The 27,034-nt window shown below is 43.3% G+C and overlaps 2 protein-coding genes across 6 annotated transcripts in view; one reads left to right on the forward strand and one right to left on the reverse strand.

The window, feature by feature from the left end:
• LOC147718914 (zinc finger protein 777-like) overlaps nucleotides 1–13,015 on the reverse strand; it is a 47,530-nt gene extending 34,515 nt beyond the window's left edge. The window contains exons 1-3 of one of the 3 annotated variants that reach the window (XM_086964659.1): nucleotides 12,783–13,015; nucleotides 8,487–8,649; nucleotides 3,348–3,474 (exon numbers count right to left, since the gene is read on the reverse strand). In XM_086964659.1, coding sequence (XP_086820785.1) covers nucleotides 3,348–3,474; nucleotides 8,487–8,549 — 190 coding nt within the window. In that variant the 5' untranslated portion in view covers nucleotides 8,550–8,649; nucleotides 12,783–13,015. The remainder of the gene's footprint in view (nucleotides 1–3,347; nucleotides 3,475–8,486; nucleotides 8,650–12,782) is intronic. The other 2 variants (XM_086964661.1, XM_086964660.1) reach the window with 2 other exon arrangements.
• A 290-nt stretch (nucleotides 13,016–13,305) lies between these two features.
• Nucleotides 13,306–27,034, forward strand: part of LOC147718915 (uncharacterized) — a 143,897-nt gene continuing 130,168 nt past the window's right edge. For 2 of the 3 annotated variants that reach the window (XM_086964662.1, XM_086964663.1), the window contains exon 1: nucleotides 13,308–13,673. The gene's annotated coding sequence lies outside the window, so the exon portion shown is untranslated. Of the gene's footprint in view, nucleotides 13,674–27,034 lie in introns of all 3 variants that reach the window. The other variant, XM_086964665.1, reaches the window with a different exon arrangement.

Consider the following 27,034-nt stretch of genomic DNA (forward strand, 5'->3'; position numbering starts at 1 on the left):
AATCTAAAAGGACAATTTCTAAACAACATGCAGCAGGATATAAAGGAATCTTAGCTCTAAAAAATCAATATGCAGATCTAGCCTTCAGGCAGGATCACCTCAAAAACAGATCTTCTCAGGGCATCAGGATTCGAGGTCTTTCTTTAGGAGGAGAAGGAACAGATATCAAGGCTTATGTTCAGAAATTACCACCATATCTAGATAGCTCTAGTGACCTGCTCATACGCATATCCCAGTTGTCAGAGTAGAAGCACTCTCGCATACCTTAACATGCCTCCATTATTGTGACATAAAAGAAGAGATAATGGCATGCGTATGCACTTCATATCATCATCTACCAGGGACAAAAACTGACTTTCTACAATGACTTGGTGGGGGTTACACTCCTGCGCAGACGAAACAAGAAATACATTAAATAGATCGCAGACCACTTTGGAAAGGCCAAACTTTCAAGGAAATGGGGTTATCCCTTTAGTCTGATTTTTGAGTGAAATTACCCAAAATAGGCCCAAGAGACTCAACTGATTCCAATTCTCCCGAAGGACAATATGCAGGGAACCAGAGCTCCCAGGGAGGTGGACAGTGTCGATCTGAGCTTTAACCCGTTCGGAGCTTGTGACGGAACCGTTCCGTCACGCTCCTCGGGTGAGCTGTGCTAGTGAAGGAACGGTTCCGTCACGGCCCGCTCGACGCGCCTGTGCGGCGCGTTCTATTGAGCGGGCGCGTTCGTGACGGAACCGTTCCGTCACTAGCGCAGCTCACCCGAGGCGCGTGACGGAGCGGTTCTGTCACAAGCGCAGGTGAGCCGTGCGCCCCCCCCCCCAAGCACTGCGGCGGAATTCCCGCCGCAGTGAAGGGGTTAAATTGCACACAGCGAAGAAGAATCTAAAGGTTTGTCCCCCACCCCCTAGTGAGACTGAGAAGGTAAAACAGACAGCCCCTAGAGAAGTGGAGAAGATGACGCCTAAGATAGGGGAAAGAGTGGCGAGGGCTCCTTCCATGAACGCCCTGGGTGAACATACTGAACAGTGAGTGAATGGGGCACCCTGGGAGGGCGATGGGTGACTATTAGATTCGGGTGGGAGATGAAGTGGCCTTGAGGCTAGAAAACCTGAAACAAGATGACCACTGTGGGCTCTGACCCACTATTCTAGAATATAATGTTTGTTCTGCTTTTTTTAATTTGTGGCGGGGGATTCGGGATGACTGCTCAGCAGCATTTCGACGGTGTACAAAGTAAGGGTAGAGAGGTGGCCCTAGTTTGTAAGGTGATACTGGGGACCAGCACTAGGAGGGCAGAAACAGAAGGCTTACTGAGGCCAATGTCTATGGTTATGATAGCGAGTCTTGACATAAAGAGTTTGAATCCCCCAGTAAAGAGGCCAGTGGTCTTAAATGTTGAGAAGAGGACTGGAGCAGATCTTTGTCTTTTACAGGAGATGCTCCTGCTGGTCAAAGACGGTCATATAATGCGCTCCAGATTTTTTCCTGGACAATATTGTCCTTGGCAGGTTCAAAGAGGGTGGAGGAGGTGAGTTTATGTAACCATGTATTTGACGGGGTGGTAACTAAGGTCACCTAGATAAAAGGGGCAGAACACTGGGCTACAGAAGTACTAGTGCTCTGCCTTCTGGGGCAGAGCACTGGGCCATGGTAGCACATAGGCACTAGTAAGCTTTTTGGTGGGAGTTAGACTAAGAGGGACACTAACAAACATTAAAATAGGTCAGTTCACCCTGTTGATGGAGTTGTCTGATCAGACATGAGATCATTAAAAACACACTTGCTCCCTGACAAGCCCACAACCGGGGGCTTCGATGAGTAAATACTGTACAATAATGAGGTGAAAGAGGAAATAGCAAGATTCTTACTAGAGAATGATACATCGGGGAGATCCTCTTCCACTCTTTGGAGCTCACTTAAGGCTCACATTTAGGGCATTCTTTTCACAATAGCTGCCAGATATAGGAAAGCAAGTGCAGGCACAAGATATTCATTGGAATCCATGCTAACATAGGCTGTGGAGGACCACACCAATTCGGAAGACACCCTCATAGCCGCCGAACACCTGCACTTCCAGAAACACACCGACCCCAGGACCACCCTCAATCATGCCCACCATACACTCTGGAGCATCATTAAATTCGTGCTCTCATCGCATATTCACTAAAGGACTGGACCCCATCAGCTCCATGCTCAATTTGATCCCGAATGGATGCCTGGAAACACACTACAGATCTTCCTCGCCTAAAGAAACTCTCAGCAAATGCCAAAACACCAGTCAACTACTGGCTCATCCCCCGCTACACGTCCTGGCAAAAGTCCTGGAAAAGATCATGAACAAACATCTGGTCTGGTACTAGACTTGGAAAAGAGTCTTTATTGGAAATTGAAAGTGAGTGACAAAGCCAACATACACTCACTGTGAGCTGGTATCCAGAACAAAGGATCTCCAAAGGAAGGTGATGACTTTGGTGTCACTCTCACAAGAGCTCTTTGAAACTCAGCAGCTGTGAACTATGCTTGCCTCCAGTCTGACTAAAGGCAAGAGGTAGGCTGGAGCTGGAAGTCATGCTATATTTGTTGGATAGGAGTAAGCTTTCAGTGGCCACTTATGAGTACTGTGCTGATACTTTCATTGACTGCCTATGCAGAATGGAGAAGCTTGGTGGAATGGAATCGTTGCTTTAAAATGCCCTAACTTTACAGTGACTATTCAAATTTTTGGCCTTATTTACTAATACTTTTTGAATGTTCTTAATTGATCTGGGAGCTTTAGTGTGTGGTTTCTTGAGCCAAGCGTTGTGCTGGTACTTCTAACTCTTAACATAAATCTTCCTAGGTGGCCTTCTGCCACGGTTCTGCGCTACAAAGGGGTTGACGAGGCTGTCATAGAGAAAATGTGTTAGTCTAACTAGGAGCTAGTTGTGCATGGTGATGAGAAAATGTGCCTCACTGAGCAATGCACCTTTCCACATGTATACAAAACTAAAGGCAAAATGCCATAAAAAAACCAGCAAATAAAGTATAAAAGCAATTAACCATCACATTTGTTATGGATAAAAGAATGCTATAAGTATGTTGCAAAGGACAGAACTATACCTAGAGAAATCATGGCATTTGTTTTGTCAAATAAAGACGAAAAGAGCATTCACTCCAGACGGTGAGCTTGGTGCGCAGGAGGTCTGCTGTTAATTAAACATGTCTGGGTAACAATGGAAGATGTGTCATTCGCTTATTATTTGAAATATTCTAGGAAAGAAGGTGTATGTATGTATGTATGTATGTATGTATGTTGTACTTGTACGAGAACCAACTCAAATTAGTGCAAGAAAACTGAAATTTACCCAAAGCAAGCAGAGCTCCATGAATTTCCTTCATTGCAATGCTATACAGCTCCTTCTGCCATTCTTCTAATAGATGCCAAGTGTCTTCAGAGAAATAAATGGCGACGTCCTTGAAAGTCACGGCGATCTGAAACAATGGGTATGAACATCCTCAATACCAGTACTCTCATGGCCGAGTCACTTCATACTAGCACAGGGGGAGTAGCATATCATCCCTGACTTCCCATAGCTTAGTGAAACAAAGAATGAAGCGCCCATAGAAAGAGACAGTAGGTTGGGTACCAGACGAATTGTACATGACAGAAGATGTTAATTTATCAGCTACAGCCCTTTTTGATATGCAGATTAATTCGGACTTCCCATGACATGCCAATGTAGCTTTGCTACGTGTTAAAGGAACCAACTGCAGTTAAACAACATAAACAAATAGTTAATTGGAAAGAGCCATACAGATGTAAATGGGTCAGTTATCCAACGAAAGAGACAAACCAGATGTCAAATAGTGGGTGCAGCATTTGTGAATGGGTTTAATTCCATTCAGGGCAGGGGTAGGCTGTTGAACCGTTAAACACACAATTTTCTAAATATTAGATTAACACCTTAGCTGCTTCGCAAATATCCCTCCCCAGTGCTGCGCCGTCCATTGGAACTAGTGCTGAATGGACGTCCAATGGTCGTGCGCAGCACTGGGGAGGTAGCGCTCGTGACGACCGTTGGCCGTCAGCAGCGCTTAAGAGGTTAAAACAGCAAGCAGGAGTGTTCATTTAAATTCCAAATTTGATTTCAACGTGAGGATTATAGTTCTTTAGCTAAATAAATAATCATATTTTGCTAAAATAGAAGGAAAATAATTCATACGCTTAACCATCATTTTGTTTCGCAGTTATCCTTTCTTGGAATTATTTTGATGCCAATTAGTGCAAATGAAATAAAATCTAAAAGAATGATAATGTAAGGATTGTAGATTGAGGCCACCTACCCCATGGAAGGTTATAGTGGTGGCATAGAATGATTAACCCAGGAACAATGTTCCTCCTTGAAGATAAATCCCCTGGCGCCTTGTTTCTCACTAAAACTTGGCTAAACGAAAGCTCGGCCCCTCACATGGTTATGTATCTCCACCAGGGGTACTCGATCACTAGGCTTGATAGGAAAGACAAAAGAGGTAGTGGAGTAGCCATTTTCTTAAAAAATAAGTGCAAATGCACTGGCACGCCACTTGATATTAGAGACAGTAAATGCCTCCTATTCTCCCTTGAATTACCACCAAATTTTCCATTCTCAGGGATTCTCATTTATCACCCCCAGCTCCCTGGGGTCAGCAACACAATTCACACTAGCTCTGCCTGAAATTGCAGCTGAATGCATTCTAAGTGAGGCGAACTTCACCCTGTTAGGTGACCTCAAACTGTATTTTGAGGACGACAAAGATATCATGGCAACTAGACTAGCACAAGATCTCGCAGTACTATAACTAAAACTAATTACGAGTTCTGCAACACATAGTCAGGGCTATTTACTGGACACAATTTTTTCTAACATTACCCAGCTAAACACAGAAAACGTACTTCCCGTCCTATGGTCAGATCACTTCATGATCCCCTTTTGGTTTTGCCTTCCCACAATAAGCCTGAAAAAAACCCTTCCAGCCAAGATTAGAAGGTCATGGAAATACTCAATATGAGAAAGTGGCACAGTACAGTGCCCTGAAGGAATTCACTCCGATCACAGAGGATTACACAACTGAAATGTACATAAAATTTGAGAAATGACTAGCAAAGTCACTTGACTTTTCTATCCCTCACAAATCTGACTTCAATGCGGCGCGGCAGCCGTGCTCCATGGTATACTCCAGAGCTGGTGCAACTTAAGAAAGTGTCAAAGAAAATGGAAAGAATTTGGAGGAAAGGGTATGACCCAGGCAACAAAATAATCTATAGACAAGCTTTTTTTTAAAAAATACCAGCAGCCAATAAGACAGGCCAGAGTCTCCTATTTAAGCATCAAAATTGAAAATGCCAGCAACTCTTCTAGGGAGCTATACAACATAGCCAATACCCTTAAGACATCATCCTCTCGTATAGCATCCCTCCCACCTGCCATCGAACGAGGCAACATGTTAGCCATTGCTTTTATAAATAAAGTAAAGAATATTCTAGACTCTCCCCCAATAAGCTCATCACCTGGCCTGATTCCCCTTGAAGAACCAATAATGACACATCAACGGTCATTCCTTCCGTCTCTAAATGACTAAAATACATTGGATCTTAACTACCATAAAATCTGGCTCTCCATTAGATCAAGCTCCTCCTGATGTCCTACTAAAAGCTGGCAACATTATTCTACCAACTCTTATGAAGATTCTTAACATTTCCATGCCACTTAGCACGGTTCTCCCTGCATGAAAGCATGCCATAATCAAACCCCTGCTAAAGAAGCCACATGCAGTCCCCTTGATGGTCGATAATTACGGGCCCATCTCTTTGCTTTCAATCGTTAGTAAAATTTTAGAGAAGCACATTAATACGCATCTCTCTAATTTTCTGGGCTCTATCCTTCATTGTTCTCAACCAGGATTTTTGCCAGGAAACATAACTGAGACCGCATTATTAGTGGCTACTGAAGAGCTTTGATTCATCCTGGATCGAGGTGGCTCTGCTTGATATCAGTGCTGCTTTCAACACTGCCTACCATTGTAATCTGGTCCGAAGACTGGAAAACGCTGGCATCACAGGTTTCGCTCTTAATTGGCTCAAGGCTTTCCTGAACAATAGAAGCTTTCAGGTTTGTGATGAACCATTTCTCTGGCTACCTATCCCATTAAATGTGGAGTCCCATAGGGCTCCTCTTAAAGCCCAACTCTTTTTAATGAGTATGTCCTTCCGCTAGCAAGACTTGTGCAAGCACACGGCTTAGAACTTGTCTCTTACACTGACGATACTCAGCTGATCCTTGAACTTACCTCTGAATCTCAGCAGGTATCCAGTGACCTAAATGCCTGCATTAACTAAATAACTGAATGGATGTCAGACAGCATCTTCAAGCTCAAAGGTGGGAAGATGGAGGTGCTGGTTGTAGGAAACAATACATCCAGTTGGAAAGAACTGTTCTGGCCCCAATACTTTTGGAGAGCAGCCAGTACCCTGCACAGCTGCAAAAAAGCCTTGGATTTTGGATGTACAGTGAACTCACTAAGGGAACGCAAGCCAAAAAACTGTCCGCAACTTGCTTCGGACTACTGTACACACTAAGCAAAATCATGCAGTGGCTAACTCCCTCATCTAAAAGGGTAGTCAAACAGGGATTGATCAAGTCACTGCTTGATTATGGCAACTCCCTGTTCCTGAGAAGCCCCTCAATACGTCCTAAAACGCCTACGGATCATTCAAACTGCTGTAGCACAATCACTCTTCAGGATCCCCAAACACCATTCAGCACCCCCAGCCATTGCTATGCTACATTGGCTCCCAATACAAAAAAGGATCCATTTTAAAAACCTATGCATGGCCCACCAAGCAATGCAGTAAAAAGGTCCCCTCCTGATATGAAAACAAATCTGCCCATACGTGCCAAGGAGATCTCTTCGTTCTAGAGCTCCTCTCGGTTGACCATTTCCAAGGTTAAGAGTCGGGTGTGGAGGTCATTCCTTGCCTATTTAACTGCTAAATTGTGGAATGCCCTCCCTGCCAAACTAAGACTAATGCACCCAGAAATCTCCTTCAGGAAACTTGTAAAGTACCATCTATTCTAACATCTGCACGACTTGCTAGGTCTTGCAGGTGTGCCCGTCTCATCACCGGGAGGCCTTTGGGGCAGCTATGCTCTTTATAAGACACCTTGAATAGACTAAAACGGAATGCCTGAATTCCAAAAACTAATAAAGGCACACCAAGAGAATAATGGGTTAGGTCTAAGAGCAGATCAAAATGGGCAGGATAAATGTACAATGGTCTACCCATTCTATGTCCCTTCTTAAATCAAAACTGGACAGAAGGGAGATACAAAAAGGCATAAGCAAGATCAGTTTTTCAAAAATATTTTCTCAATGTAGATGATAATAAGTAAAACTATTTTCTCAATAAACAAAAAAATGGTTCCCCCTAATTCATCTTGCTCCTTCGTGTCCCAGAGCGCCACAGGTATGCGCTTATCCCGTGGAATTTGGCTCCAGATCACCAAGGAGCAAGATGAATCAGGGGGTACTACACCACCCGGGAGGAAGAGAGAAAAAGACAAAAATTGATTGCAGTGGAAGAAATTAAAGTGAAGCTCTACTCCACGCCTTTCAAAAATTCTATGGAAAACACAGCCCTGATGAAGTGCTAAGGGACCAAATGCATTGGCTGGGCTGACAGGAAAAAGTTGTTTATCTTGAACATAAATAAAAGTTGGATTCTGAACACATTTGCAAGACTCCTGAAAACTGAATCCTGTTAAGATTACACATATTGGATATATTTCTGAACATTTACTTGTAGTTGTTGAAAATCTGGGCTTGTAACAGAGCATGAAGATATTTTTTTGATTCAATTGACGTTCCTTTTCAAAACATTTTAGTTGGTTGCTCATTAATTGTGGTTTCTAGGCAGTGGGGCCATGGACAATTGAGCGTAGGAGCACTTGTGATATTCATTACGACACACTAGTGCTAGGTCAAGGCCCACACTGCTGACACTTATATTTTATTTTCTCAGTAACAATTTTGTTCAATAAAATAGATTTATTGTGCTTTATTAAGAAATTTGCTAAGCAAAAACATAGCTCTCATCTACTCCACAAACCCTTCTAAAATCAAAAAACATTTGAAATTATTCACTTTTTGAGGACCAATGTTTGGAGCTGACATATCAATTTATGTAACTTATGCGTCATTCCTCTACGAAATTTCTTCCTGTGGTAATCACTTTCATTGCTTTTGCATATATTATGAACTTTATGGATGCAGCATCACAATGAACTACATTAGGAATGACCTTGTATTTTCATCATACAGCCATGTATGCCTTTGTAACACACACTGGAAGGTGTAATGGAGGTTAGTATGACATCTCGCTATGATTCTCCATAAATTAACCAATGTCTACAAGATTTTATCCATCTACATATAAACAACCCCAGGTGTAAATAAAGTTGTCGCACCTGTTCAGAATGCTGCTCAAACATGGTAGTTTTCTTTTTTCTTTTATCGATGTTCGCTTCCATAAACGTATACGGCCAATGAAACTGTGATGACAAAGGTGAAATTGTAGATTTGTACCTACGGCCGAATCAACAAGCTGAAGAGGAGTTGCAATGCAGGCCCCTGTGTGAGAGTAGAAAGCAGCAGTGTGTAAATGCAGTTAGTTGTAACCACCCTGGAAGACAACGAGCATGTATTCTTTATATGGCTGGATGATTTGGTACATAATTTGTAAAGTGAGGTGATCATACTTAGAGACAAACATTTAGATATAGTGGAGCACATGCCAATGAACACAATAGATAAGAGAAGGGCAGTTAAACTTACGGTTTTATGCTAAAAACAGATAGGTTTATTGAAACTCCTTAAAAGGAGATGTCCTAAAAGCCTACATATTCTGTGAACTGAATATTCAACAAGCATTGGAAATACCAATAGATATTGCTTTTTCTTTTGGTCACTGCTTTTTGCCAATGTTGTTCAGCATCAGGAAAATGCAAAACAAATATTCTTTTTATCAACGCTAAAGAACATTGTGCAATAAAACAACAATGCTACTGTCGCCCCAGATGGGTGATATATGAACATGTATGCAACCAAGTGCAGGCATCATGATGGACATTATGTTTTACATTTAGCATTCCAAGATGGCAGACACTCATCTAGGGACAATACAGTTTTTTTTTAAAGTGTGTGAAAGCATTTTTAGGGAAGGTACGGATCAGTAGCAAATTGCTGCTGCTGAGCTCTCAAACAAATTTGAGAAAAAATAATTTAAAATAAATAAATAACAGGGTGTGGAGGAGTAAAGGAAGAGGGGAATGAGGAGTGCAAGTCAACAGTGCAGATAATAGGTATTGGAAAGAGGGCCTGTGGGAGGGCAGGAGAAGAGGTTTATAAAATAGAGCAAGACAGGGATTGGTGGGAAAAACAATAGCAGAGCTGGGGGTTAGAGAGCAATACAGAGATCGATGGGGGGGGGAATGTGAAAGGGGAATCAGCACACAGGGTGGAGTGCATAAAAGCACAAGTATTCTCATAGAGTAATGAAAACAAAGATAATGTAGTTTGTACAAAATGTAATGTACAAGTAGCTGACAAAGTTAATGTGTGCTATAAATTAGCTGGGTGTGATCTGGCTTTTCACCTCTCAAGACCTTCCCAAAATCATCTTAGGATTCAATGGTTTGATGAGAGTATCATTAATGGGTTGGTGTGTACATCATCCAGAGGCATCAGTCTATCAGTATTTCCAGTTTCATCCCCAATTGGTAGCTGGTGGAAGGTTTACTGATGATAGATTGTCCTAGCATTAAATCCATCCCTGGTAAGCTCTTGGGTACCAATGGCTAGGGAGGGCACAATGCCTAGGGAGGGAGCAACGGTTTAAGTTAATACCTGCAGCTAGAGGCATTTATTTGGAAGAGGCAGGGGCTGTGAAGATAATCACCTAGCTAAAAAAGGTATATAAAGAATTAGTCTGGAGGGCTAAGAAAATGATATGGAATTACCGGGATGTGAAAGATCTGATAGGTATACTGCCAATTCTCAATGGAAAGTAAAGTTTTCTGTCCAGTGGCTTCGTTATGTCGTCCCAGAATGTCTCAAAACGAGTTTCATCCTTGAACTCCATAAACACCCCTGTTAGTGAGAGTGGGGGAATGGTCCTAATGGTGGAAGTAGCTCTTGTCCATCTTGCCTAGATTCCAATGAAACAGTAAGCCACTTACTCTTTGTGTGTCCGGCCTACTCTGCCCCGCGCAGAGTCTGGCTGCGACCCATGGCTAAGTTATTAGGCACTCGGAGTGGAATCGTGGCTACTAGAATCATCTGTACAAACCCAACCCCTGTAATATATATAGCTGTGGCGAAATATTTAGGATGGGCCTGGATTATTAGAAACAAAAATGTAAAGGGGTAGGTCTTTGAAAATGCACTTTATACCTGAATACTTGATGTATCTTAACCTGATTATTTTTATCACTATAATGAATTCCTTGTTTTAAACTTTTGTATAAATTTTAACTCTATTCTTATATAACAAATTTATATATGTAATGCTTTTATGACTATGTCGAATAAAGCTTGTTTGACTGACTGACTGATATGGAATCACAATGGGTTATTATGTTTGACACGTACAAACTGAAAGTCAAAAAGAAGTATTGGTCATATATCAACGCTATGCAATGCATAAACGCTACTAGTATTAGACGCACACATTTTCTATAGAGTCCCATTATGCACAATGAAAAACTTTCATTCCTAGATATGGATTACTGCCACAAGAACACCGGACCGCTAAAGATAAAGTCAATTTGCTACCCACTGTCATTGACGTAAAGAGGGTTGAGAACACATTTGTACAATAAAAACCATATGATGCCACTGGCCCTAATGGTCTACCTACCATATTACGCAAAATTAAAATTTGTAGTGGGACATTAGTCCTCACCTTTGTTGAATAACTATTTTAAACAACCATCCAACCCAGGTTCATGGATGGCTCTGTGTTATATCCTCTTTATAAGGAAGGAGACTTAGCAACTTTGGACAATTATCAGCTAAATGATTCTTACTGATTCAAACGATTATGCACGCATACCTATGAGAAAACTTGAAGAATGTGTTAAGACAAATAATTGACAATGTGCTAGCAACCTCCATCCTAGCTTAATAGTCTGTGAACGGTGATGAAGTGTGCTTTTTTGTCTGATTTATCAATTACAGAGCAGCCTTTGATGACAATAGTCTACTTTGGCACAAGTTGTCTTCCTCTGGTATCTCTCATACACTGCTGAGGGATGGATCATGGTGAGGCTTGGTGTGGGGCTAGCAGTGTCGGACCCATTTATACTAATATACAGGGCTAAAGCTAGGGGGGGGTGGGGGGTTCAGTTCAAAGCTCTGTCATACACTGTCTATAGCAACTAGGGATAAACCAAACTATCTAATCTCTAATAAACTTCTAAAAAAAGACTATTTAAAACCATAACATGCCTGACATTCCATAACAAAGCAACACAAGATGTCAGATTACTAACGTTTACGACCGCCCAAAAAAAAGTGTACACCTATTACTCAGATTTTCACCATCCTCCCACTTGTAACTATCTGTTGAAGTGTGAAAAGCCATATGCAGACAAGTTGAAAGTTCCAAGTAGTTCCTTTATTAAGTTTCAGTCATAGATGCAGTAAGATGGTAGTGTAGCCCCACCAGGAGCAGCCTACCTGCTGCTTAGCCTGCAATCTTCAACTGGCACTCTCACCAAGACCCAGCACTCAAACATTCCGTGACATCATTATACATTCTACAGTCATCCGAACTGAACAGAAGGGAGAATATTGGTGCAAAGAAAGACGGGGAGAAATCTCGCTACAGCACTATCGTTTATCTGAACATAATACAGCTGCTGTCAAATGTATTACTTTTTTTAGCGCAATAACTATGTTGATCGATGCTTTGATCGTCTCCGAAGTGGACACTAGTGGGCATCTTGGTATGATATACAGAACTAAAATCTCCATGATGTTTAAAGATAATCTTATTGAACCTTTTGAATGATGCGCCTACATTTTTATCTTGTTATTTTGTCCATGATCGGTACATTATAGATGTTGTCAATCATCGTACAATCACAACTACTTTACATTTTTTTTAAGCAGTAACAAGAAACGTCTGCCAGAGAATTGGGTAGAGGGTCACGTCGTCTGTTAACCATATTTCACACTGTAATCCGTGAACGCCAGCGGGTGTGAAATCTCCAAGCACATAAGTGTTGACATGTAGGCCTGTTTCAGATACGACAGAGACCAGGAGAAACTGAGATGTGCTTCATCACTGCGCAAGCTACTCAATTCCCTTTCAAACTGCATTAGCTATATTTTATGCATACGTTGCTAAAACCATTTCCGATTAATTTAAACACAGTCTACCTTGCCCATCACTTCAAATGTGAGGATTTAATTGAGGAAAAGACATAAGAAAAGTATGCTCGCCTGAACACTTTTGCATTACATCCAGCTGGGACACTTGAGACAAAACTGCAACGAGGACATGTGATGGAACCTACTGTATCATCTTTAAGAAATTAAGCCTGGCGCTTTCTCCTACTATTTGTTTAGCGCTCATTTTCGTTATTCTAGCTATATACCAAGTAGCTATAATCGGGAATGGAGTGGAGACCCTCTCTCTTAGAAGCTACGGCGTGAAGTGGATCACCAAGTGTGAATAGGGTTCAGGCACGAAGATTTACCCGCTGTCCGGTAGAGCCAGTCTCTTGTCCTCCTCTTGCAGACAGGATAAATGGGCACTTCCCTGTAGGAGCGGCATCAGTCTGTAAGCCTGCTGCAAGCCTCCATGTCTGCACCTTCGAGCATGCGCAAAGAAAGGAATGCCTTTGCGCCTGCTCAGACTGTAGCCTTCATCCTGACAGCATGGTTGAGCGCACACTGTAGCTTTCAGCAGTGGTTAATAGCCACAGTACTCTTCAGTCTGTATCCCAGCCGCTCTCAAGTCAGCGCGTATCGCTTATGAAAAGTTCCAGGAACATTTAAAAATAAAAACGGTGTTACATGTGTGGCCAGCCACTTGTCTCAAAACGAATGAAATGGTGTCGCCTTTATTATTGCTCCCCTTTGCCGCAGTGCCACTCGTCCGTTTATGACAGAAGAGGTATTCGGACAGCTACCGACTCTTGTTCTACTATGGCTCCAGAAAGGGGTACACAAGGCAGTTTTACTGCGCAGATGCAACAGCAAGCCACGGGCTGGTGGGCTGTATCAAGAGGGGGCGACTGTGATCCATCATGGCGGACGTGGCATAGTGACCAAAGCTGTCCACAACAGGAGAAGACGCAGGGTCGGGAGGCGGTCACTGAGGCGTCTAGAACGCCGCGTTCGGACCAGCAGTTAGCTGGACGAACACAGACCATCCTTCCGTTGAAGCACAAACCGGAGACCATAGCAAAGAGGTCTTAACTACCCTGATCAGCGAAATGCGCGTGCGCAGTCCAGAGAGCACTTCATGACGCGCAGGCGCACAGCAAAGGAGAGCTGTGTCAATCTTCAGACAAGGCAAAGAAAGGACGCTCGCTTCCTGTGATTAAATCCCCTGCAGGGATCTGAAGCCTGCGGTCCTGGGGCAGGTGAGAATGCTTCTGTCAGATCTGTATGGCTGCTCCGGTCGTCTTCTTGGGGTGCAAGAGGGCGCCTTCGGTCCTGGCATTTCAATGCTTGTCCTTTCACGTTCATAGTGCACAGTAGGAGGGTGTTTTCCATTCTCTAGTAGGACCCTCTTTTGTTGTCATATTGATACTGTTGGTGCTTCTTAGCCTTAAGACCTGCAAGTCAGCCACGCAGAGGGAAGTACCTTGTGTATCGGTATTTATGTTTTTACTACGATCCGATTCAACCCTGAACTGATGACCAATGTATTTTGTTTACATTGGATATCGATTTTTTTTGGGAAAACGATCTTTGATCTAAAGCTAGATCAATGTTCGGAGTAAGTTGCACGCAGTTGGAACACAGTTATCTTCTGATGGGTTTCGATATGTTCCTATAGTGCTAAACATGTTTCCTTTAAGTTGTTTCTCAGCACTTGTGGTACATTCACAGGGGTACCAACCGCCCCAGAGTTGCAGGGGTCAGATTCCTTATCCAAGCACTTGTTCAAAATGCCAATACGAATAAGCAATCCAAATGGACTGCAACCCATAACAACCTACTAAGCAATATTGTTGTAAGAAGTGTTCTGTTCTGCAAGATGAGTTCAGGGAAATAGTGGAACTTCAAGCTCTATTTCGTTAATAAGAAACATACTCAAAGATGGCACTAAGAGATAGGATATGTATTTTAAAATCCTTAGCTAGTGCATAAAACATGAATTGAAACCACACACAATATGAAACGTACTGCAGCGAAACATTGAGGGGCAGATTTATGAGTTCTGGCGCATCTCTGCAAATCAGCAGGGATGCGCCAGAACTGATGCGTCACGCAATTCCCTCCTTGCGGCACCACAGATGCGCCGCATTTAGAATGCGGCGCACCATGGTGCAAGGAAGAACAGATGTGTGACGCATCTTGTGGTGTACGGGCGGCGCATTGCTGGAGTAGCGTCGCAAGTGCGACGCAACTCCTGCAATGTACAGAGGCCACCCATACATAACGTGGTGCGTCACTCCTTACGCCTGCTTCAAGCAGGCGTAAGGATTTGACCCAACAGCGTCGTAAAACTGACTCAGTGAAATCTTGTAGATTTCACTGCGTCAGTTTTACGGGGCTTTCCTACGAGGGAACACCCACCCTGCGACAGAACGCCCACATGAAACCTGACGCAGGTTTCATGTGGCGCAGGGCTTTACAACGTGACGCATCTGCCTAGATGCGTCATGTTGTAAATAGGTCGCAGGGATGCGCCACGTTTCCGTGCCGTTGAGTGACGCAACGGCGGCGTAAACGTGGCGCAAGTCCGACATAAATCTGCCCTAAAGTGTAAACAACAAAACAAAGTCTAGTATAATTATTATTTTGATATTGTCTTTTCTTCCCACTATCTTGTCCTTCTAAAGCTGGTTATACAAAAGCGTGTTTGCTGCACACCTGTTGTCAAGTAGATATACTAGATAGCTGGTCAGTGCAAGTAAGAAACCTATGATGAATACCCTTAGGACATATCCACAATTCATCACATTTGGGAGATGTGGACGTTTGTACTGAGTAGAGGGTATGAAATCCTGTTTTATTTCAAGCGTCATACATTTGTACTTCATGTCACCATAACAAGTCCCAAAAGCATGCTGGTAGAGATGTGTTGCACACCGAAGTGTCCTTTTTCAGTCGGAAACATTAACTGCGGGATCTACAAGGGGTTATGCTATGTCAGTTACCTCAAATAATATATTCCAATTATGGCCAAAGTCTTAATGAATAAAGAGAAAAAACCATAGTAGACACTCTTTCCAGTTTTCACTGAGTTTATGTTGCCACTATTTTATTTAAATAATGAAATTCACATGCCATTGTCCTACAGTTTAAATATCTTTTGTTTATCTGGACATCAAAATATTCGTTGTAGTTTTAACAGTGGTTTGTCTCTTTGAGATGAAAATTGTTTATCTAAAGTGTCAACATTATTAAGTTAAATCTAATCCATGTCACAAAATTAAACCATGATACTAACAGTGAATGCTTTGTTAGAAACACAAAAGACTTCTTATACATAATCTAAATTATCACCTTTTGTGATTGCTTCAGGAATGAAGATCCAGTGGTTATTCTGTAACATTAGTGCAGTTTCCACCTCGTTTGATCAGTGACATGATCATTATCCTTGAATTTTAAGTTTGCTTAATGCAGAGGTACATGATTTGTTTAGGTAACGAACAAGCATTCAGTGATTGATGTCTCCATTTGTAATAGGTCTTGTATGGTCAACTGTCCATATTCCCAGTGGACACAGCACTCTGTGTGTATCAATGCTGTACACATAATTAATGGGTGTACCTGGGCTTACATATGGGGATATTCCGCATCTGATCTCTAGTATTGAAAGATTCATCTTTGTCTTTCTCCAAAAAGTATAGCTAGCATTTGCAGTTAACTATATCATTGGTGAAACTGGATTTGTTTTCAGGAAGCTTAAGTTGTGCTTAATGTATGTTAACCTCGGAGATCTATAGGAAGGTGATACTGACCCATGTCCTGCTTGTCTGTTATACGTTTTTATCTAAATCCAAAGTGTGCCAAAGCCTTTAAGATGTTACTTCTCTGCAGAGATTAATGGTTGATACATCTTACCGGCCTATTTCCTGTTTTTAGCAGATTCTTTGGCGTAAGGAAAGAGTGTAACTATTCTTTAGTAAGCTCGTTGACTTAATTTTTAGCCATCATTAGCACTTCTTGGTACTATGTTCCTTGTATGAATTGTGAATCGATTTGATTACTTCACAATTTTAGACTGCAGTGGATTTTTACTGACCCATTAGCCATTCACTATATTTTTTGTGTTAAATTATTGAGGTGTGCACTAGAAGCATATGAACTACCACTGACATCTGGAGGTTTTCTTTTAAAGTTACTCTATAGCATATTATTTCGAACTAAAAAAGGCCTGTCAAGAAAGGTGATGGTTTGTGATTGTAATGAATGGGCAGTTTGATGTGAGGAAATGTCATTGAGATGTTTGTGGACACTTCCACTCTAGATTATGAAAAATGTCAGTGAGATGTTTGTTGACACTTTCACTCTAGATTATTAAAATGTCATCTTCAAACCACCCTAGATGTCTAATGTATTGGGTTTATTGACTCAAATTCTCTGACCAGGCGTGCTCCCTCTCATACCACCTAATGTTATGTTGGCATAAGAGGAAGCAAGTTGTGTATACATAGCTGTACCTAATTCTTTTTTATATGCTTAGCCTTTTAAATGTAGAGATTATATTTTCAAAACTGGGCCTGTCATCTTAATGATCATGGTTGTATCCTGAGTCTATGGGTAGCTTGCTGATCAGATGTTCACAAAACTAACTTTTACTAGCCTGCCAGTATCATGTTTAATACTTGTGTGTACGTCTTTTTACATCACATTATGATTTCATATTGTTTGCTAAGAACATCTAGAGTGCCCTTGATGAATATGACCCTTACTACGCATTCTTTTTCCCCACATCCAATTACAACGCGGTTGATAAAACGACCGCGTTGTACCAACGTATACCATTACTCCGTAAGTCGTAACAACAACTTGTTCTGGGAGGGCGCTGGGTGTTGGAATAGTATAATTTACTATTCAACTCCAGTATGTGTAACAGTAGGGAAGGTGTTGGATTTTAAATCCAACACCTTTTCACCCCTCCGCAAGTCGTTGTTCCGACTTGCGGAGTAATGGGATGCGCTGTTACAACTCGGTTGTTGTAACAACTGCATTGTATTTGCCTGCGGGGAAAAGGATTTGTGGTAAACGATGTTTACTGCCCTTGATATATCTCACCGATGTTAGAACTAAAGGGGTTTAAAAGCTCTATGAATTTGGAAATGCATTCAGTCATAGATCCAAACTCGAGATGGATATTTACACTGTCCTAAAACCTTTTCGAAGGACAGTCTGTGATTGGTGCAGCCTGCGTAAACCTTTGTTTTAGTTGTCTCCTCAGCAATTTGTTATTTGTGACGGGGGAAGGTTATATCTGTTTTTCCTCAGTTGACCAAATATTTGGTATTTTTTGATGTGGGAAGGGTTCTACGTACAATGGTTCAGTTTTTTTAAGCTAACATTTCTTTATCCATTTTAAACATTGTAAACTGATACATAAGTTTGGAATGCAACATTTCACGGAATCGATTCAGGGGCAGTGCAGACAGAGCTAATAGATTCTAATTAATTATATTTCAAAATTTGTCTATGGAAGCTCTTGAGTTGAATATTAAATTAATGCACTGCATCAGTCGCCTGTTACCCCCCTCTTATCTATTAGCTGTGCAAGAACTCTGGATATAAAAGAAATCTACCTGATAAAATGTTGAACCTGTTATTATACAATTGGAAATTTAGAGATGGTCTACCATGTGGAGCATGTCCCCAGAATTTTCAGTTTTTCCAGTCTGACCATAACAATCCAGGGCTCATTTGTAATGCTTTGGAAAATATAAGATATTGTTGAAAATCTTATTTTCTGATCTGGATTTAATATAAAGACTTGGTTCTCACGTTTTTATATATGCTCCCGGATCTTCATGTTTATTTACTTACATTTTCCTCCCGTTCTACAGATGGTAGTGTTTTGCTCGTATCTTTCAGTTCGGGGGACTTAAATAGATAGAAAACTGAGTTACTCTATACCTTGATACCCCACAAGCATCTCTTAATCTGTATTCTTACTGTTTGTGTCATCTGGTGACTCATCTCTATTTATTTCCATCTGTTTGCCTTTGTAATTTGGAACTGGAACTCTTTATTCCTGAACCAGAGGAGTCTAAGTGACAAAGGTAAAATGGTGGGGAAAATGAAATTGCACAGATTGTCAATAACATTTGTCATTACTTATTTTCCTTCCCAGCCTAGATGCTAACCATCGAACCACTCTACTGTTCGTCTAATCTGTTTTTCTTCCTCAAAATTTCCAGCCTAGCGCTCAACAATAAAGTACAATCCCTGCAATGATATGACCCAGCAGAGCAGTTTGGGAGTATCCATTTCCCTGGCTGTGAGCTTGTATCCTGGTTGGTGAATGTGATGACAAATAAGTATGGACAGAGCCTGTTCAATTCCCACATGATCACAAAGTATTGCTTCTTAGTTGCTGCCCTGTTATGTTCTCTAAATAGAACTCACTGGCTAATAAAAGTCCCTAGACGTTTTCAAGTATCAATAAGTTTGGAATGAATTGCGACAATACCATAACTGGAGGCGGCAGTCTGAGCAATGAAGGGCTGACAGAATTCTGCCCCTGTAGCCTTTTCTACAAAACCTTCTGCTGTTCAGAGCCCTGCTAACAGTCCACGGTCTAATTAATGTTTTAGCTGCTTCCAGGGCATCAGTGTTGTGAGTGAAGCTACAGTGGAATCATCGTTCTCCACAAAGTCCCCACAGTAACCAGTAATTTTGAAGAACACCCACATTTGAGTGGTTGGAGTTCCTTCTGTAAATAGCAGCTGTTACTATTATCCAATTTAATGGTACTGAAATTACTGAACTCCAAAAGATGGAAGGTCAAGAGTCTGCCTTGCCTAGATTCAAGTTCCTGATTTTCAGATCCCTGCAGGCATCCACAAGTGGAGCTAACTCCTTGAGTCCACAGAAGTCCTTTCAAAATATGTATACACTTCTAGCTGGGAGTAATAGAGACTCCCGCTTTGTGGCTATAATGATTTAGAAGCACACCCCAATCTCGCTAAGTGACACAATGTGTGCCAACAGGATACAATTGGCACAGTTGATGATCATTTATCCCCTTATGGATCAGGCTAGCGCGTAAGCCACCTGAGGGTTGGAGCTCTGCCTACAAAGCAGGGTTAGGGGACTGAAAGGAAAACCAAATGTGGTGAATGGAGGGAGTGTGCTCTTCAGCCAGAGAGTCACCACTCTGCCTACCTGCACTTGTAACAGTACATTTTTAGGCTGGTTGGGGGTGCTAGCTGGTGGCTTGACAGCAGAAAAGGTTAACAGCAGACGATGGACCATCTCTATTAAGCCAATGCTGTGAGGGGCATTGAGTGTCCAGTAAACAACATGCACAAGAGATAAAGTATAAAAAAACAAGCATTGGCATAGCCAATAGGTCTCGCCTTTGGGACCTTTATAAGTGTTCAGACATGCAACAGTTGAAGTTGTTGCACAAAGGATATTGTACTGCATAACTAAATACTTATAAAGTTCCAAAGGCGAGACCTATTGGTTATGCCAATGCTTGTTTTGTATGCAGTGGAGTGATCATATTTTAATAGTGCTATTGCCATTTGTATAGCTTTGCGGCGCTCGAGAACCAAAAAATGGGTAATAGGTTACAAGGGAGGGGAGGTGGAAAAGAAAAAAAAATGACACAAATGGAAAAAGGAATTAAAATGATGCATCTGTAATGAATTAAAACCCGGGGCAAGTGTCCTATTGTGATGTGGGACAAAGTAGGTTATGTTTTAGTTATCAGCAAGTTTTTATTTGCAGTTCATGTTGTCCTTATTTTGATGTTTATTGTAAGATGCAGGGTACATGTGTGGTGGTAAATTCACTTTTTATTGTGGTACATGTGCTGGAGCCACCAGCAGTAGGTAATGGTAGAGGCAGACGCAGAAACAAGTAGGCCAGAATGTAAAAAAAACGGTATTACGGCTGGGGTGCACAGACGTGTAGTAAGGGGCTATCTCGGACTGAACAAGAAATAAAGTCAAAATATACATGTAAGTGACTCTTCTTGGAGGACATGCACATGTTTTAGGTAATAAAGATAATTCAGCAGTAATTAATTTAAAGGATTGAATAACACAATGCCCTGCAGCCAAAAGTTTATTTTAGACCAACATTTCCTTTTACTATTCACGAAATCTGTTTCCAATAGCAATGCTGTGTTGCTGAATCAATGGGGGGGTTGGAGGCAGCTGATGGTGGAGACGAGTACGCGTAAGATTTTACCTAAAAGCAACACGAAGATGGGTATGGAGATTAACCTGAAAGCAACATGGATGAGGGTGTATGTAGGTAGTGGTACGAAGCACAAGGACGAGCACAACAGGTTGGGAGCCAGGGGACAGAGAGCAAATTGGGAGAGATTTCCATTAGGGAAGGTAAAAGAATAAGTTGGGAAGTCAGGGCTGTCATCTGATTGGCCACCTCTCCTCCTTCCCCATCGCCTACAAATTAAGACCACTCGCTTTCTTATAGCAGAAAAGGCCACTTTATTCAGGATATGTATATTCATAAATTTCCCAACAGATCATCAAACATGTAAATTTGGCAGTTAGACCGAAACCATTTCTTTATTTATTTATTTCATTTCATTATAAATTTATACTTTATACCAAAACCATCAATAATCTCTTTTCTTGTATTGAACTCATCATAACTTCCCCAACATTTTATTTCCATTTTTCCCCTCCATTTTTCTGTATCATTCCCCCTATCTAACTAATAACTGGAGAAGCCCGCTCTAGACTCCTCCTCCCTGTGAATTTTATGCCTAAAGCCATCTGTTGTGGGAAACGCATCCTGAAGTGGCAAACCCTCTATATATATATATAAATATATAATTCATTTAAGTATATGTTTTCTTTTAGAGGGTGGGTGGGTGGGATTTCGCTAAAGAAAGTATAAACCCTTTCTCTAACTACCTGCGCCTAATCTCCTCAGAAACTACGCACTGACACCTGCCCTGACGCTCCCCCTCTATATCGCGCTCCTGGACCCTACCATTATGCGCGAAATCCGCAGGGGGAGACGCCTCGCGCCGCTCACCCCTGCGGAGCCATCGCCCACAAATTGAGACCACTCGCTTTCTTATAGAGCTATTGGTTTTGTAAATGACAAAGCCCTTTATGTTTTTAAAATGAAAACAAAAATAAAAGGCATTGTTATTTGCAATTGTAATAGCTTCAACTTTCCTACTGCGAGACCTATTGGCAACGCCAGTGCTTGTTTGGATGGAATCTATGAGACTAATTGGTCTGTAGTTTGCTGCTATGGATTTATCCCCTTTTTAGGGCTCGCCTGCTGATGTGCTTGCGCATAGCTGGCGAAGCTCTATAGTGGCTTATCCAGAGTTTAACCACTGGCGATTCCACTGGCGATTCCATGCAGTGCATGTGCTTTTTAACTCATTGCACAAGCGCAATGAGTTAAAATGCGCGTGCACAGCATCAAATCGTCAGCTTGGTGCCGCCAGCAGCTCTTCCCGCTACGCCCCCTGCTGCATCAAAGGCTTTGCGCTCTGCCTCAGTCCAGCCATTCTCCTCCCCTAATTGCCCCCTGCTGCATCAAAGGTTTTTTCACGGCCGGCCGTGCGTTCAGTTTCACGGCCGCCAGGCCGTGTCTCTCGTTTCTGCTGCGCTGCGGCAATGCTTGGTTTCTTTTCACTCCGTGCTTTCTCCTTTCCTCTTTGGCGCTTTCTCGCATTTCTTTCCGAATATTTCTGTTGCTTGTTTAACTACTGGGATTATCTCTGCCCCCTTCCCGGAGACCGGAATTGGGGCACCACAGGCAATTGCATTTGCTAGATGTCTAATGTACAATCGCCAGGAAGGTTTATAACTCAAAAAAACGTCCGCAGGGACACTATCTATTCCAGGTGCTCGTCCTGGTGTTATAGAATTTATTGTCCTATCCACGTCTGCCAGTGTAAATATCCCGCTAGAAAAATGGCAGTGGACGTAGGGATCCATATTCGCCTCGTCCCCCAGAGAAGCGTACTGGGGTTCGAAGTGTTCAACCCATGAATGATGGGCAACATTGTTTTTGCGGGGGATCTGGACACCCCCCCTGGGCCCACTTATACATGTCCCAAAATATTTTAGGATTCCTGGACACACATGCCTCCTTAAGCTCCTGCCATCTCGCCTGGTCCCAGACCTTTTTTGCTTCTTTAACTGCCTTTCTGTAAGAGACATGTGCCAACCTCACTTTTACTAAGTCCCTGGTACACAGTGCTGACCCTAGTGACCTCCGCGCAAGGCGACATTTCTCATTAAACCACCCTTCCACTTTCTTATACTTAACTCTATTAGAGTTGATGGGTTTACAGAAAAATAATTTTAGCCGATCAAAGAGGGCAGTGTGTGTCGCTGTAACATTAGACAACGAGGACTGATTGTCCTCACCCGTGCCCCACTCTTCCACTACCCTATCCACCTCCTTGTTCATGGCTAACAAAGCATCTGGAGAATCAGAAACATTTCTCCATTTCAGGTGCCGCATGTCATTAGTTAATGCCATTTCACTACCCCTACCTCTACCCTAGGTGGTTTAGCTTCTCCGAACAGTCCGGTTACCGTAACTATAAGCGGGTCATGATCGCTTTCAACACGAGTAGTAACGACCATGTCCTTTACGAACTGCCACAATGGTAGACTTACAAGGACAAAATCAATGCGACTCGACCTGACCCCATTGTTAAAGGTATTGACCCCCTGCTTATCTGACGATGTTCGCCCGTTTACGGCCCTCAACTGCTGACCTACACACATCCCCTTTAGTTGGACGGCCGCCTCCGTCCACTTCTTGATTGGCTCAATCTCTAGGGTAGGTATGCCCCATCTCATATCTTCATCCTCCGTGAGGGACTGATCCTCCAACCCTAGTGGTTCAAACGTGGTGTTGAAATCCTCCACTACTATCACACCAGTACCCCTCGGCATACCGTCCAACAACGCCTCTAAGTCTGCTACAACCTCTGAACTTCTCCCACCTTTGAGGCCTCTTGCATAAATATTAAATATATACAAGTTAGGGCCAAGCACTGGGGTAATTCTTATCTGTAGTATATCAATGCTGTTGGTGGGAACTTGAGATACTTTGCAGCACAATGTCTGCCGTACCCAAACCGTCAGGCCCCCCATTGCTCTGCCCTTTGCTTGCTTAGTCGCAGAAACTTGGAATGTGAGATACCTTAATCTAAACACGGGTTCTATCGCCCATGTCTCCTGTAAGAGACTTATATCATGGGTTTCGATAAAATCTGACCATTCAGGAAGTACTACCTTAGAGCCGAGTCCTGCGACGTTCCAGGATAGCAGCGTCACATTAGCGGCCCTATGGATCCCACGGTCAACTGGCTCCAGATCCCTTTCCTGCCCAAGGGGCTGGCCCGATCTTGAAGTCGGCTCCAAAATTGGTGGCAATCCCTTGACCCCTATGCCACTGGGGGATCTTGGGCTCGTATCCACAGGGGCAGTACAAAGTGTAAACCCACCTAACGGAGTACTAATAGGGCTGGATACAGCATCCCCCAGACCACCCGATCCGTGATCAAGGTTAAGTGGGTTGACAGCATTCTTGTCACATGCTGGGATTTGGTAGCTAGGGTCAGCTTTGCGTCAATCGCACTCATCTAGGTCAGATAGAACAGTGTACCTATTCGCTGTGCGAATTTCAATCCCACACTCGGGACCTTGCACAAGCCCACCTCTTACTCCCTGGCCATTTCGATAACCTTGGGTAGAAGTAAGTTAGCGGAAGTGGCTTAATGCAAGAGTCCATACCCGGATAATCCCAGCTACAAATGTGATCAACAACTCTACGGTCTCTAAAGTTTATAATAACACTATCCCCCTTTATATCTTTGTGTCTCGACCCAACCCAATCCACCCTCCTTGCAAATAAGATTTCGGCCGACATCCCAGGGGGAAGAGACCGATTGGTGTTAAGCCAATATATACACTTATTTTTCAGGTCCGGGTAATCCTCACGCTGGCCTGGTCTTAACAATGGTACCCCCGTCAGAATGCACACATAGGGGGCAGAGGCTGGGGGGAGATCTATGAATGGGAGACAGCCCGATAATGGATCACTGTTCACACGTTTGTTGCAGCCTGATTTAAAAAGCCCAGAGTTTATACCCCCTTCCCAGAACCTTCACCTTCCATAAGTTGTACACCTTTAGTTGCACTAGAGCTGGACTGAGTGGCAGGATCACTAGTGGTCATGGTGGTATTACGTTTTGATGCTGTTGCCCGTATTGGTTTAGTTGAAGGATTAGCATTTAGGATAGCCTCAGGAACTCCCACAGACTCGTGACCACTCCTTATGCTAACCACAGACCCACCTGTGTCTCTGTTTCCCTGGCCCCTACACCTTCAAGAATTGACAGTTTCTTTTCAATGGCGTCCAATCTATAATAAATGGGAGTACAGGACCTATAAAAAAGCTGTTCAAGTTTATTCCACATTTCCTGAGACCAATCCAGTGTAGTGTCCATCCTTTGGGGCAGCACTGGATCTACCAAATCTTTTGTCGGGGACAAAAACTCTGTGATGTTAGAAGGTATAGCTTTAGCCCCAGATGATTCTTTATGGGCATTTATCTTCTTTACTTTAGCTTTTCTCCCCTTCTGGGTTGAACCCCAGTGCTTCCTTTTTGTTACCAATACTGGTTCTGCTGGCTTTGAACCACGTGTTGGGCGCGTTCTTGTGGTGCACTCCATAGGGTCAATCAACACGCTGCTATCTATACAACTATTTTCAACGTCCTGCAAATTCTCTTGAGTCGAACATAGTTGACTGGGCTCCCCTTGGACCATATGAATTAGAGCAGAGTGAATAACTTGGTTCACCCCTATGCCTTCGCCTAGGGGAGCATTAGAACCTGGGGTGGTAATGGGGGACACTACCCTAGCCAGCGCTCCTATAGAGGACCTTTTGTTAAGGGCAAAGTCCGTCGACAGCCTTTTCTCAGCACGGTCAATTTCATGTGCTACAATCGATGTAGCCTGTACAATAAATTGGTCCAACGTTACCATGACAGAGCCAGTAGGGGCAGTTTTCCCTCCTTTCACCCCTTTACAGACATGCCTACTATTGTTCTTTAGTGTGTAGAGGAGAGATCCTTAAACGACCAGTCGCATGTAGTCCGATAATAAATGGATACCTTAGACCATGTCCCCAATAACGGATAGCAACTAACCTTACTCTGGCATCGAATGGATGTGGCCCCGTCCTGTCCTCTGATGGTTCTCGAACAGGCTCAAATGGGCCCGCCCTTGGCCCGGGCTTCGCCTGACTTGTCCCGCGGGGCGGGACTGTAGTGCAGATTAAATACACCTGGATAGGGCGTGGCAGGAGGGCGTCTATCTCCCCCGCTGCCTTCTGGGGAGTGTAGTTCTCCTTTGTGGCCCCTCTGCTGCTGCCGGTGACAGGGTGTCAGATGCGAGCGTTTCCCGCGGAGCGGGAAACGCAACAGGTCACCAAAAATATCCAAATGGGTAGCGTGGTTCTCCTCCTGTTCGTGTCCCCCTCAGTTGCTACCATGCAAAGGAAATAGAAATGTGAGCGTTTCCCCGCGCCAGTCACCTATTAAAGGCCCGAGGAGGAATTGTGTCTGTGCAACTGCCAAACAAGCAGAAACCATTTATCACGGATGTTTTTAGGTCTCACCTAGCGATGCAGCGCAATGCGATGCTCGCGTAAGCGAGACTTATTGTTGCCGGGTAGCTTAGCAAAGTGGGACAGGAGAGGTGCACAAGCTTCTAAAATACATTGGAGACAATGGCTGTGACTGCGCGCTTTCGAAGACATGGGCTGTGAACGTGCGCTTTTGGTGACGTCATCTGTGAACCACGTGCTTTTGGAGACGTGATCTGTAAGCGTGTACGGCGGCGCTCCCCCACGCTTTCAATTTTCGCCAGCGAAGGCGCATGGACAGCCCATGTGCACGCTCACGGCGTGTGACCCAACTAAGAGCCGCTCTGGAGAAAGACAGCGCAGAGAGGAAAAGTGCTGTCTCAATAGCAAGCGGCTGGGTGAAGTTGAAGGCCTGGAGTACGGCCTCGCTGTTCCTGTCGGAGGCCCCCATATGAGTTGGCTGTGACAGCGAGGAACTAGCAGAGGTTTGTTTTTTTATGTTATCGGGTCTTCGGTACTTTGAGGTAAGGCTGTAAAACAGAAGGCGTAAGGGCTCAGTCACAGGGGCCTTCCTCGGGCTGGGTGATGATGCGTGAACGGCTTCCAGGGAATGATGAGAGGTAACACGAGAAGTCTGGGCCAGGCCTCAAAAAGTCCTCCTAAGACAACAAGAAATATTCCATCGACTTCCTCGAATGAACTAGACGGGCTGGGCCTGGCTCTGTGAGGAAGGAATGTGTGATACTGTTGGTTTTATCTGTTGAGTGTCATTGAGCCAGCTTCACCCAGATGGCCTGCCCCTCTTGAGGCTGCGCAAGTCTATGGGCTGTGGCATATTACCCAGAAGGCCTAGCGGAAATAACTAGGCTTATTGCGAGGGTGAAGGCGTAGGGCATCATACAATTAATGATGCGACAACCTCGGAGAACGCTGCGCCTTGGTAGATATGGTGAGAAGGAAAA

Source organism: Lissotriton vulgaris, chromosome 4_1 (assembly GCF_964263255.1).
Source record: "Lissotriton vulgaris chromosome 4_1, aLisVul1.2, whole genome shotgun sequence".
NCBI classification, from domain to species: Eukaryota; Metazoa; Chordata; class Amphibia; order Caudata; family Salamandridae; genus Lissotriton; species Lissotriton vulgaris.